Source organism: Halichoeres trimaculatus, unplaced genomic scaffold (genome assembly GCF_033239565.1).
Source record: "Halichoeres trimaculatus isolate MK-OKI-2021-1 unplaced genomic scaffold, fHalTri1.1 fHalTri1_scaffold_6, whole genome shotgun sequence".
In the NCBI taxonomy this organism is placed as follows: Eukaryota; Metazoa; Chordata; class Actinopteri; order Labriformes; family Labridae; genus Halichoeres; species Halichoeres trimaculatus.
In genome coordinates this window covers 4505090-4519495 of record NW_027437184.1, presented here as the reverse complement: position 1 = coordinate 4519495, position 14406 = coordinate 4505090, and the positions used below count along the sequence as shown (strand labels likewise).

The 14406-nt window shown below is 39.8% G+C and overlaps 1 protein-coding gene across 1 annotated transcript in view; it reads left to right on the top strand.

Moving 5' to 3' along the window:
- The window catches only part of vps37d (VPS37D subunit of ESCRT-I), a 60685-nt gene extending 46645 nt beyond the window's left edge, over positions 1 to 14040 (top strand). Inside the window, exon 4 of the mRNA XM_074671521.1 lies at positions 12129 to 14040. Coding sequence (XP_074527622.1) covers positions 12129 to 12668 — 540 coding nt within the window. The 3' untranslated portion in view covers positions 12669 to 14040. The remainder of the gene's footprint in view (positions 1 to 12128) is intronic.
- The last annotated feature ends 366 nt before the right edge of the window (positions 14041 to 14406 follow it).

The following is a 14406-nucleotide window of genomic DNA, read 5'->3' as shown; positions in this document are numbered from 1 at the left end:
GATTGATTTGTTTGCTCTCTTTGTAACTGGAATACAAAAACAGATTCACACAGTCTGAAGATTTTAGACAAATGTCAGAACTTTTCTAAACAGCAGATCCAAAAACATCACATCTGTTTACATTCCCTTCCTCTTTACCCCTTGTGGTGTCTGTGCACGCTCTCCGAGGCTTGTTATGTCTGCCTGCACCACAATGCAGAGGAGGTAAATTGTGTTTTTGTTTATTGCATCCACAGGCTTGAGAAATGACCTTTTGAAAAGCTAAAAACAACGTTCCCCCTCCGTGCTTGTTTCTGGAGATAATCCACAAACCTCACTTTGAACATTTTTCAGTCACGGTGAGGGCAGAATTAAAACTTCACAAATATTAAATTAATGCTCCGCTGGCCTTGATGCTTTCAAAGCCGTCTGCCAGCCACAGTGAAAGAAGAGTGCTGCTTTTCTTTTGTGTAAAAACTGAGTATCCATGTTCTTATGAATCTGTGCACTCTGTGTTCGGTAATAGCCTGACTCTGTGACGTGCAGGTACTGACATGAGGAGTGTGTGTGCACAGCTGAGGGAAAACACACAGCTGCTGCTAGAAAACACTTTCCTGATCCTTTTAATGATGATAAATAATCAGTGGGATAACAAATGCACTATCTTGCCTCTGCCTGCTCAGTAACAAGCTAAAATTTGTGCATGTTGAACCGTTCAGGTATGCAGAATAGAAAACAGAAGAGGGTAAAAATGAGGCCCTGAAATCTGGCATTTTATTGTGGTTTATACAGACGGACAAAAATGCATTTCCACAAAGCAAATAAGATAAAAAATGCTCTTTTATAAGGAAGTCCTGGTCAACACAGCAGCCTATAAAGTTACACAGTCAGTCAACAGTCAAAGACAAACAAGACAACCACTTCACTGTCAGCCCCCCAATTATCAAAACACGTACGCACAGTGGCGTGGCGTGGAGATTTTTTTTGAGGAAGCCAAGTGAGACAAAGCCTGTTATCTGTAGTTTTTTTTAGGGAGTGGGGTACATAAAAGGCTATGTTGCAGTTTGTATCACTATTTCATGTAACGGACCTGTTAGAGTGCCCAGAGAGCGCTCGTTTTACTTACTTTGAACAACAAACACACGTCCTTTCTCTCTCCCACCCTCACTCACTCATTCACACTCGTTCATTGTCCTCTTGACTTAGCTTAAACATCGTATTAATTAATTCAACCGCCCACTTAAACACACAACCGGCCGCTTCATGAACACTGCTAATGTGCTAACCTCCCTGATTTCATTCAGTGGCTCGAGGATGACGATACTGTGATTTGATTGGTTTGAGGCCAAAGACGGGGTGGCTTCCCTTGGCACAGTCTTGGTCAATCACAGATGAGCAGCGTCATGACCACGGCCTCATCTGATTGGTTAATCATTCTGGGTTTTTTTCACCAAGGGACTCCAACTCTGCTTGGCTTCCTTGCAGACAACAGCGTGCAGTATCGTATTTTCACCACTCATTCGCCACAGAACATTTACGAGGGCGCTGTTTTACACATTGTAAAATGCTCAATAACTAGAGGAGAGGAATAAGGAAGAGATGACAGTGACAAAACACAGAAGAAGTATCGAAACTGTTAAAAAGGAATATTTTCATTAAATCACAGCTACAGTCTAAAAAAAGAGAGGAAGCATGGCTTCCCTTGGCCTCCGGGAGAAAACGCCACTGCGTACGCAAAGCGGTTAAATGAGCCTCAATTCTGGTTTTAAAATCATACAGCCTGATAAATTAATCCAGTTTAAAGTGATACAAGATGATGGAGCAAAGACATTTAATGCATTTTTACCAAGTACTGACTGATTTGGAGGTACAACATACGTGATGTAGCCATGAGACCTCAGATTACAGTCCCTGACTGTTTGAGGAGTAGCTCATGAAGATTAGTCCAATAAAGAAAGATGTACCAGTGCTTTATCAGTCTGTTATGTAAGGAAGATAAATCTCACGGCAGAGTGATACACAGTCCAACATTTCCAAGGAAGAGGAGGTTGCATACTAATAAAGAATATCATCAAACTCAGTCATGGACAGAAAAGTTGCCTGGATGAGTCTCCGTCCTGCAACTAAAGGGTAACAGCATTTGACTCTATAGAAGAAACTTTACGTTCAGTTTTAAAGTGAGACACTCAGTGTGAGTTCTTCCAGAGTGAAGCCTATATGTCGATATGCTGAGACCTGTTCAATCACCAGTTTGTTCACAGTAAAAATCTTTTAACTGTCCTTAACCTTTCTTTCTGATCTGGAAAAAATACATGTTTCCATCTTGTTAACACTGAGTACAAGTCTCAGTCTGCCAAGATTCCTCAAAACAACATCAAAAGCAGCTTCACTTAGCATGACAAGGAAGTATACAACACGATATCGTCAGCATAGAAAGGAAACCTTGCATCACTGTCATCTTTACATAAATCACTGATGTAGATGATGAAAATAGAATATGAATAGGACCCAGTATTGATCCCTGTGGGACACCGTTTTGAATGTTAAAGAGTGTAGAGGATATGTCTTCAACTTGGACACTTTGGTCTCAGTGTAAATTTATAACCAAATTACTTCGTTAAATCTGTGAAACACTCACACCACTGAGGACACAAGAGTGACGATCTCAATGTTTTGGGGCCAACATTGTGTGTACAAATAACGACACAGCAATGTATCACAATACTATGACCTGTAATACAATATTGATATTGATAACTTTGTTAAAATAAAAATGTATATTTTAGGCAAGTTGGAAGTACAGTATAATAAATAAAATCTCAAACTAGATTCAAAATATTTTATTCCTAAACTTGGTGATGTAAGTTTTGATGCCATAAACGTCAATGTTTTCTCTCCATTCTTGGGCCAGTTAGCTTAAAATTATTTTAAGTTAATTTTTTACAGTGTAGTAGACTGATAAAATAGTAATCATAGTCATGTTTTATGCAGTATTATATTTTTTGAGAAACTTTTGTTACACCAAGTGACATTAATTAGTGTTACCAATTGACCAATATATATATATTTTTATTTAAATTTTTTGATTTTAATTTTCAAATTTTTGTTGTTTTATTTTTTATCTGTAATTAAGTGATTTAGATTTTAATTAATTTTAGTTTTGGTTAGTAATTTATTTTTATTTTATTTTATTTTTTTAAATTTATTTTTAATTAAGTAATTTAGATTTTAATTGATGTTAGTTTTAATTAAGTAATTTCATTTTTTGATTTTAATTTTAATTTTTATTAAGTAATTTAGATTTTAAATAATTCTATTTATTTTTTATTAATTTTTATTTTTAATTGTAATTTATTCAGTAGTTAATATTTAAAATAATTGTAGTTTTAATTAATTTTATTCTTTTAGTTTTAATTTTTAATGTCACATTAGTTTAAGCCACAAACTGGACATGCTGTAAGTTTTTAAATTAAGTGTATGTATGAAACACTGTATCTGACTTTTTTTTATTTAACCACTATACAATGAAAAGTTATTTTTAATCAAATAAGTACCTGTGTAGAATATTGCAATATATCATAATATTGTCATATCGTGATATTATCGTTTTGCGACCTAAGTATCATGATGCGCATTGTGAAGATTTTTACAATACTCACCCCAATTAAAAATGTCTATCTGTAATAAATGAAAAAAAAACAGTCCATGGTTGTGTCTCTACAGATCCTTTTCAAAAAGAGATGCACACTAACATTTCCTCTGTGCCTGATTTTCTTCTTGTACTAATGTAAATCAGTCCGTCCCTCCTCCACACGCCCGCCGTCCTCTGTTTCAGCTTCTCCTCGCTCCGTCAGTCCCCACACGAGCCAACTGTCTCTCCAAACTTCCTCCATCGTCTGTGTGCATGCATCATTTCTTGTGCATCACTTGAGCATGAAGCACGGCTGAATGTTTCACCGACAACGTAAACCAGCATATATGGAGCGAGCTGGCAGATGTTCTCTGTGCGCTTAATGTTATTCCAGAGATTGTTGGAGCATGTAGTGCAAGACAAATTTGCGTGTGAGCGGACAATAAACTGCACGAAAACATTTTATCCCAGGATATCAGATCTGCACTCCTGATGCGGTTAATGTGTGTTGGAGCATAGATGCTGAAAAAATTGGCTATGGTATGAAAACATGAGGATTATGATTAAATGCACGGGCAGGTGCCAATGTTTGCATGTTTTGATGCTTTAATGCTTACTGCACATCACGGCTGCTGTGTACGTCCTGACACATGACCCTGCTGGATGAGCTGTCAATCAAACATCTGTGACATCCAGAGTCTTGGCAGATGAACTTTCCGGTCACTGAATTCAAAATATCCATATATCTGAATCTCATCTGCTGAAGGAATGATTAATGAAGCTTCAGTTGGATTTTAAACTCACATATCAGAGCTTCGTTTTGTTCCTGATGTCCAGTGGACGCCGTTGAAACACGAGGATGGTCTGTGATGGAAATGAAGCTGTTATCATAAGTGTAGCTTGTGTCTTGATAGCTGCAGATCACTTACAATCCTGCATCTTGTTTCAGCCTTAATCAGGATGTTGGAGGAGTCTCATTCACACCTGAAAGCCACACTGCTGCCCCCAGGCTCGTATCGATCCCCACACACACCTCCCCCATCTGACACCGGCTCCGATCAATACCTCCACGACTCGGTCATTAAGGTGTCTGTCCACTGATTGATTAAGCGACTCACAGCACATGCCAAACAGCCCGACTGAGTCGAGCAGAGAACACACCTCAGGATGTTTGCACAACATGTGTGAGACGTTTCAGCTTCTTTAAACGAACAAAATAAAAGCAACCAACTTTTTCATTTCTGCATTTTGAAGATTGACGTGTTGACTAATTTAAGATGTCACATAATTTGGAGTTATGATGAAATAATCCTACACATTTCACTCGCCTGTGCGAAGCTTGAAAACAAAACCATGTATAAATAGACCTAAACTGATATAGACACTAAGGATGCATGATATTATCGGCACAGTATCGGTATCGGCTGATGTTGGCTGAATTTTCATATTTGGTTCCTGTTTTAAGTTGAACTTGAATTCAAGCAGCAGTCTGTATGGTATATATATCTGACTACTTTAGACACATTTACCATTTACTAAAATAAACCATGAAAAATAAAATGAACCTGAATGTTCAGGATTAATACTTTGTTTTGTGGGGGAAAACCTACTGTGGCGTATTACATTCAATTGAAAAAAAAAACTTTCTGTTTTTATGACATAACTATCTTGCAAAAACAAGATTTTTTTTTTGTTTAGAATTAAAAAAAAATGTTATATTTATTTTAGAATTTCCTGTTTTTTTGAGATACTATCTTGTAAAAACAGCATTTCCCATAATGCCACACTGCATGACTCGTTGCTGCATGTTTTTGCTGCCAAGGTAGGCTTTTTAATATGTTCTAGTTAACCGTTACATGTTTCTTTATTGGGGCGGTGATTAAAGATTTTCAGGAATTTCTTTACTTTGTAGATTCCTGTTTTAATGAGAAAGTATCACATAAAAACAGGAAATTCTAAAATAGGTTAAAAAAAATCCAATGTTTATGAGATAGTTATGTCGTAACAACAGGAGGATTTTTTGTTTTATATTCAAGTGAATGCAACAATCCACCGTAAAAACCAAAGTGGATAATTATTTTTTTCATTTGTAGTATTTGTTTTATTAAAATAGGGGAGGCCCGAGTGACTTTATGTTCTCTGAATGGACGCTCTCTGTCTTACACTTTGAAAACCCCTGAAATCGAACATTTTCAAACATTTTCACAGGAACGGCATCATGACCATGAAACATGAAAAAGAAAACACCTGAAAACTTAAATCTCTGTTTTTGTGGAGCCGATTAAACGGCTTATTTCTTTGCCCCCGTAATTCAAACACACTTTCCTATTAGGAAGATTCTCTGTCAGGCCTGGACGTGAAAACAGATCCTTCATGACACAGGAAACAAGACTCAGACTCTTTGTTGTCGTCTGTCCTCTTAAACACTCGCAGGAGACTTTGCTTGAGTTTAATGACCCGCCAGCCTTTAAACTCAGACAAACTGTGGGCACACACACACACACACACACACACAGCAGACTTTGTTTGGGGTTTAAACTAAAGTTCACAGCTTCAGCTCCTCAAAGGATCTGCTGCTCATTATACGTTAAAGCTGTCGGACTGCAGCCAAGTGGTCTGACTGATGCTGTTAAGGACTGCACCGCTGCCAAAGTGATGTTCTCCCCTGTGGTGGTCTTCATCATGCACATGGGCAAGAAATCCTTTAAAAGTTGTATGAATGGTTTTATAATGAAGGAGTCTTTCACAGAAACGTTTCACACTCGCTGCACACGGTTTCTCTGTTTCTGCTTCCTCTGATGAAGGAAAGACTTTTGGTTTGATTGTGAATAATGAAAAAAATATGAAAGGAGAAGGGTTTGATGAATATAACATGACTTTTAAAAACTAACCAAAAAGTTATACCTTCTATGGACCAGGCATGACCAACCCTGGTAACCCCTAGCTTTCATCTTACAATCTATATATAGTAACATCTCGCTACACTACATCTGGACTGAGCCCAGGCTCCTTCTATAAAGCTAAAGCTCTGTACATTCTACAGAAACTCAACATCTCTCACAGCTGACGTCTAAAAATGAATGGATTTATCAGGATGTGAAAATCTGAGAGTTTAATAAACACATCAGAGGACACAAGGAGAGGGTAAAGTTAAGAAATGGAAAGGAGTACAATGTTTAAGAATGCAGGATCAGAAATATTTGGGGCTAAAAAATGTTGTTAGTTGGTCAAAAAAGTCTGAAATTGAAAAACAATCCTGATCCTGCTCTAAAAACATCCTGACATATTCTCCCCATATCGCCCCCTAATGGAGAATAGTTTCCTTGGTCAGAAGCAGAGTTTGCTGATGTTTACGTAGCACGTAAAACTGCTTACGACTGACCACTGATTATGTGGTATCAAGAGACACCTGAGGGACAGGTGAGCTGTGGTTTTATCAGGTATGTCAAGCTGCTTTTCCACCAAGCAGACCGGTTCAGTTCGTCTCGGTACGGCGCGCATTTTGTGGCGTTTCTACTGACTTCTCCCGGGACAGATCCTCAAATAACCGAGACGAGCCGTCCCACTTTTTGGGACCCTTTCGTATGGGTGCCAGACTGAACCGATCCGCTCTCAGAAGGTGGAGCTACAACACTGCAGACCGTTGATTGGTCGAGAGAATCATCACTTACCCCGAAAGTGGCGGCATTTCTCCTGGCGGCACACAGACTTCTCTCAGACAAAGCTTGATTGTTCTTTGTATCAAAGAGCTACATGACAATCACAGAGAGGACGAAATTCTGCATGTCTTCATCGTTGCTCTTTGTTTACTGTGTCACGTTTTTCTTCTTCGTTGGATTTATTAGCGGGTAAACTGTGTCACGTAAACGGCGTCACACTATTGTTTAACAGCTGCAGCTTTCTGCATCCGACTTACACGCTACACCACAAGAGGAGACAGTTTGCTGTGGAACAGCTGAAGGGATCAGGCCTAACTGAACCAAACCGTGCCTAACCGTACTGAACCAAACCGGACTGCTTGGTGGAAATGCTTTACACCACACTGGCAAACCATACCGAGCTTAAGCACACTTTAACCTTGAGAGCGCTCCTTTCAACCATCATTTTAAACAGTAGCAGGGTTGTTAAAGGGCTGTGTTGGACCAAAACCTTTTAACTAGTGCTGTTAGGCGATAAAAAAATTAATCCAATTAATTACAGGATTTGTAATTAATTAATCTGATTAATCACATTTTAATCTCAAATCTCCGGAAGGTCCCCAAATAAAGAATTTCTAAATCCATATTCCACAATCCTCATTCGTTTCAGAAGTGCTGTAAGCATGGGTTAGCAAAGCAAGCTAACAGAAGCACTCATAACGCTAACAGTGGAACTTGTCCAGACATGTATGGCGTTCAAATGATGCGTCAGGCTGCAGCAACTTTGGTGATATGAAAATTAATTTTTTTCATAAGCTACAAATAACCATGTTTTTGTTGACTGTCATGTCATCATATTTTTTTTGGTAAATAAATTTGACATTGAAAGGCCAAAATTTGCTAGCCTCACTAGCAGTCGTCATCTCTATTCCTGTTGTCACCTCGGCTTTGTTTGGTTTGATTAGCGCCACATTTGTGAAGTGACGCCCTTCAAATGGCCAATATTAAAATGTCAGTGTGCTATAATTAATTTTGCATTAGTTTTTTACAATGCATTAATTTTCGGTGTAATTAATGAATCTAAATAACATGTTTAAGTAACAGCACCAGTCTTAACATAAGTTTTCAAGTCTCTAAAGTTGTAGAAATAGTTCCCAAATAGAAAATTCATAGTTACTATCATAGTTTACAAATAGTTGATTTCACCAAATCAGTTGTAACCCACTTTAAAAAAAAGTCTGTACACCTCTAGTTTAGAAAAAAAAAAACAATTAAATTTGTTTTCATGAATTGATCCAAAATAAATTGTCAGGAAAAGGAGTTTTCTTCCTTGACTGTTTTTAAACTCCAACATCAGGCACAAATAAAAGCCAACAAACTCTCCTCACTCGTTTTTGTGAAATGAGGGCTTGACAGTCTTTGACATTTTGCTCGAATTGTGTCTCATATAATTCAGCCATCAACTAAATATTTGTGTTTCCACGTCTGTCACTTCTTTGTCTGATAATTGAGTCATTTTCAGCCTCGGGTTCAAGCTGCCATTTACATCCTCAGAAACAAATACGAACCAGCTGACAGACATTTTCAGTGACGAATGCAGAATACAGATTTATCCTAATGAGCTTCTTCTCTGGGATAATTTATGCCTCCGCTAATAAAAACGCTGAAGATTAACTCTGTTTCTGTGCGGTATGAGCATCACACTCCAGTGCAGATCGCTGTTTGTACACTCACGGTAGAAATTAAACCAGCTTCGCATGTAGCAGCTGCTGAATATTGGCAGCCAGGCCAATTTAATTCGCTGGGACCTGAGGTTATCTGATGGCGACCGCGCCAGATGGAGAAGCTCTCGACTCAGTGGGAGAAGACTCACGGGGAGGAGGAGGGGGTGTAATAAAGCAGGAGCTCCACCAATAAGACGACAGGACTGACCGGTGACAGGCAAACGTTAGAGGAAGGGAGACGGCGATGTGAGGAGTAACACTGGGTGTCTAATTTAACGTCCTCTTTGATGCCACCGCCAATTATTCCCCTCCGTCTGAAGTCTGTTAAATTCACATTGTTCTTTTGTTTTATTGTCCCTCTTGAATTTTATAATCTTCTTTGTCTCTCTGCAGGGTTCTCACATCTTTTTCTTCGGTCTTTAACTTTTCTGTGTTGACCTTAATCTAGTCCCACTTAGTCTGACTTTGTTAGCGTGTCTCTGTTTTTTTTTCCTTATAAAACTCAGGATCAAGCCTTTTCCAGCAGCTTTAAAGCTGTTTACCTTTTCCTCTCATCCTTTGTCCTTATGATAAAAACTCTTCACATTCCAGGGAAAACAAACCAGGGCAGCTCAGGAAGTTTTTTAAAAGTTCCTTAAGTGCATCAACAGATACACAGAGATCAATCTTTTGGTCGTAAATGTGTCGTTGTGTGTCTTTAAGACCAAGCAGGACGGGATTTAATGGAAAAAATGTAAACACGTAAAACAAAACAGTCCAGCTGCAGACCTCTACTCCTCCACTGTCAGAAAGAATTGACGGCAGGATATGAAGTAAAATTTCAAAATAAAAGTTGCCTTCAAAATTACATTGCGTAGACACATCCAATTTTTCTTCGTTTTGATGACCTTGGTTAGCCTGAGTCCTGTATAGTGTTACATTAAGAAAAGGAAACGTAAGAAATATGTGTCTTTAATAACACAACATGACTCTCATTTTCATTTCATCTCATCTGTTTCACGCCCCAGCTAACTTGTTTTAGGTTGTTTTAAGACAAAAACGTCTGAATGGCTTGTAACAAGGACAAAAATCTGCCAGCGGTACAAGAAAAATTTGCTTGAAAATTTGCTTGAAACTAGAATAATGTCTTAATACAAGAACTACTACTACTTGTTACAGCAATTCAGACCTCATTTTTGTCTTTGAATAGCTTAATCAAGACATTTGTCTGGACTGGTCAGGTGAATGTAGCTCGAATTAAGTCTAGAAAGACATTTTTTACAGAAAATGAGACAAAAACACTTGATATGATTTCAGTTTTTCCAGTGCAGGATTTTCCCCTTAAAGTTTTACCAAAGAACTGAACACACAGAGTAAAGTACATTTTTGTCTCCCTCTTCGTAACGGACCAAAAGCAATATGAAAAAAAAATAAAAAAAATAGTGCTAGCTTGACGCTAACTTAAATGAGAAATTGCATTTATACGCTAGCAGTTAGCATGTATTTATATAACTTTGTTCTAAAAGGCAACTCCGTTTTTTTGACACCTGGACCTTATTTATAGGTGTGTGCATGCTCATATACTCACTCAGACAAACATCGTGCAGCTCGGAGTCCTTCAGAAGTTATTTAGAGCCAGCTGATTTTAGCCGCACTTAGCGGGGCCACGGCAAGGGAGCTTCAGCGCGGGACATAATCTCTGCAGAATCGCTCATTTCGGCTATATTTTTTCATCCATCGCCGGTGTTATCATAAAGTCTTGTGGACAGTGTTCGCCTATGACAACAGAAGAGGAGTGTGTTTGTGATAACGATGGATAGCGATGGATGAAAAGATATAGCCGAAATGATCGATTTTGCAGAGATTATGTCCCGCGCTGAAGCTCCCTTGCCGTGGCCCCCACTAAGTGCGGCTAAAATCAGCTGGATCTAAATAACTTCTGAAGGACTCCGAGCTGCACGATGTTTGTCTGAGTGAGTATATGAGCAAGCACACACCTATAAATAAGGTCCAGGTGTCAAAAAAACAGAGTTGCCCTTTAAACCAGAGTTTCAACCTTCATCACAAAAACATCTCACAGTTAGTCTCTGTTACTCAACTCTAAATGTCAAAATACTAACAGACGGATGTTTTCCAACAGGAAAAAAAAAAGATGCAGGCTATGGCCTTAAATTATTGCTATTACCACTTTAAGACACTAGATGGCCTACTTCAGTCAATAATGCATAACAAAACAATAAATTGATGTCAGATGACGTGCGATTTCTACTTACTTTTATTTATTTATGCACAGAGATATCCAGATCCATTAACCAATTCCAAATTTATTTAAATGTAAACACTTTGTTAGCTCAATAAAATGCAATATGTTTTTTTTGTTTGTTTGTTTGTTTAACTTCACATCCTTAAGTCACTTCCCCTGACAATGGCGGGGGTCTCAGAGTTAGGGTACCGATTTACGTAAAATCAAAAGCTACCATGTTTAGGTACCTAAACACATCCTTGTGACTGTGGGGAAGTGGATGAGTAGGGGATTTTCTGTGCTGGACATGAACACAGCATGGGAAGTTTATATATTGAAGAATAACTATGTTACATTGAAAAAAATGACATTTTACTACGGAACAAATTGATATTTTTTACTACATAAACACACAAAGGTACCGTTGAGAACCGATACCTGGTACCATTTCCTTTTACAAGTGAAAGGTACCCATCCCTACTCAGAGTGGAGCCTCTGTGAGTGGAGGTCTGCAGCTGGACCCCTCTCACACGTAATAAACTCTTGCCGTCCTCTCCCAGGCCTGTGAAGCCAGACTCCACCAGAGGAGGTTTGGAGTTAATTCTGTTCGGTTTACGCAGAGATTACTTCATAAATGTAACTTCTGTCCCGAACCAGACGAGGCTCAGTTTCTCCCGTCCTGGGAACACAAACAGACACAGATCACACGCCTTTCAAGCGCTGCCAAATGTAACAGTTGCAGCACATGGCCCATTGTTAGCTCTGTGAAGTGCAGTTACAGTCAGATATCACAAACTGTGCCAGAGTTCATGGGTAAACATCCTGGAGCTGATTGAATCCTCTTTGTGCTCAGAGGAGTTTGTTTGAAGGACTCCCCGGGGTGCCACCTCGTCCTGTTTGCTGATGCCGCTCTGTTTGTCTGCCCTGCTTCACAGGAGCTGCTGGAGAAGTTCATGGAGGGGAACATAAGCCTGGATGAGTTCCTGGACTCCTTCCAAAGCTCCAGGAAGACGTATCACATCCGCCGGGCTCAGGCGGAGAAGATGCAGGAGGTGGTCCAGGCCAAGCAGCAGACGGGGAAAAGCAAACGTCCAGAGGAGATGAAAGTCCACGAGGTGAAGAAGGACTCGGAGCAGCCCCAGGAGCCTCTGCGGCACAACGGCCTGGTAGCCCAGGGACCTCTGAGGGTCTTCCAGGTCCGCTACGGCCTCACGCCGGCCATCCTCCTTCCACATTACCCCGTTTCTCCTCCAGCGTCCGCCCCAGGATTTCAGAGTAGCACCACTCCCTCTGAACCCCAACCGGGTCAGACCCACATCCTCAGCCCCAGCACCCCGCTCCCAGGACACGGACAGCCGGTGGGCCTCAGGGTCATCGGACAGCTAGCGGGCGGCTGGCCGGCTAACGGCAGGCCGGTGAGGGTGCAGCAGCTTTACAGGCCAAACCCTCAACAGCCTGAACCGCCGTTTCGATAAACACGAGGAGGAGGAGGAGGAAGGGGGATGAAAAGCCGGTGTAAGAGGGCTACCGTGGCGTGGAACCAAACAGTGGCTGTCGCAATCATGTACGCAAAGACTCATCCAGAGACAGGCAGCGCTGCAGGCGTCCGTTTCTGTTCTCCATCCATGACACACTAACGTTAGCAGAGCAGAGACAGAGGGGAGCAGGCAGGAGGTGAAGGCTGACAGGGAGGAGCAGGGATGGGCTCCAGCTGCTCCATTTGACTCATTAATCTCTGATCAATCCTCGTCCTCAAACACAGGCAGAACCAGGAGCTCGTTTCAGTTTGGAGGATGAGATGTTCAGGTTAATCCAGGCTGACGGATCCAGATCGTCTGTGTCACATTAACACTCCTCTCACAGAGTGGACGGGATATGAGAGCCATCATGGAGAAGTTTAAATACAGTTTTCATTTTTAGACTCAGAAACTCATCACTGATAACACTGGGGAACACAGTTTTTGTTGAGTCAGGTTTGACAGCTGTTTGTTCCTAATTTCTGGGTGCAGAATCTAAAACTGATCTCAGTTTTTCTCTATAACGTCAAGTTTTTGAATTATAGGATCCCTTTTCTTGAAGTAATTTGAAAAAATACTTATAGGGGCTTTGAGGAGTTTCTAAGTGAGCTTGAAAAAGTCTCCCTTCTAGATATCTGCCTGATCATAATCCACACTTTAAAATGAGATTATCAGCACCAATATTGCAGGTTACAGGTTATTTTGAATTGCTACTTTTTAGCTTTTAGGATGAGAAGAGACATCTGTGTTTTTCTCTGCTGATTTCTGTGATTACTTTTGTAGTGATGGTGGACACTGGAGCCTAACTGTCAGACAGCAAAAAGACAGAAGAGCAGAAGAAAGATAAACAGGAGATAAACATCTTCATTTAATCACAAAAGAAACACACGCTTCGCTATAAGTCATTTACAACAGTGTGCGGAGACTCCAGGCTACAAGGTGGCGAGGGAGTGCAATTAAAACAGATCCTCCTCATAGCAACTTTAACAGATATGTTTTTTTTTGAAAAATCTTAAAATATTAACACATAATGAAATATGAAAGAAACAGGAATAACTGCTACGTTTCTAAAAAACTAGGATTGAATAGTTACAAGCTTTTTAAAAGACAAAACGGCATAAAACGAACCAGAAATTACAACGGTGTGCCCATGGTTACAAGGTTAAGAGAGAAAAAAAAGCACAAATCCTCTAAATTCCTGCTATGCTAGCTTCTTCTCACCGCTCTTTCTCAACTGCGACTGCACAGAAAGTTTCCACGTAGCTGTAGATGAGACCAATCGTAATTAGTTGGCAGGTCTTACTACAGCTAATCAGAAGAATTTTGCTGATCTGGAGAAAAAAACTTGATGTGCTAGAAAAAAAACTGGAATCAGCATGCTAATTTTAGTTTGATCAGCATAAAAATCCAGCTCAACTGTTTTTGTTTTTCTAACTGTTCCCCAGTGTTATCAAAAGAAGTGCTTCAGAGAGTTTTATCTACAGGGAACTGATGTTAAGTAAATTATTTCTTTGTTGTCACAGTGCTTCTTGGTTAACTTTCTGGCATTGGCAGAGGAGATTCAGCCAACATGCTCATCCCACAAATACATGTTCCTTCCAAATGTCCATTTAAAAGGAAAATAAACAGGCTTTACAACAGTATCAGATTAATCACCAAGAAGCATTGGTACAAAAAAGAAATAATCCATCAAACG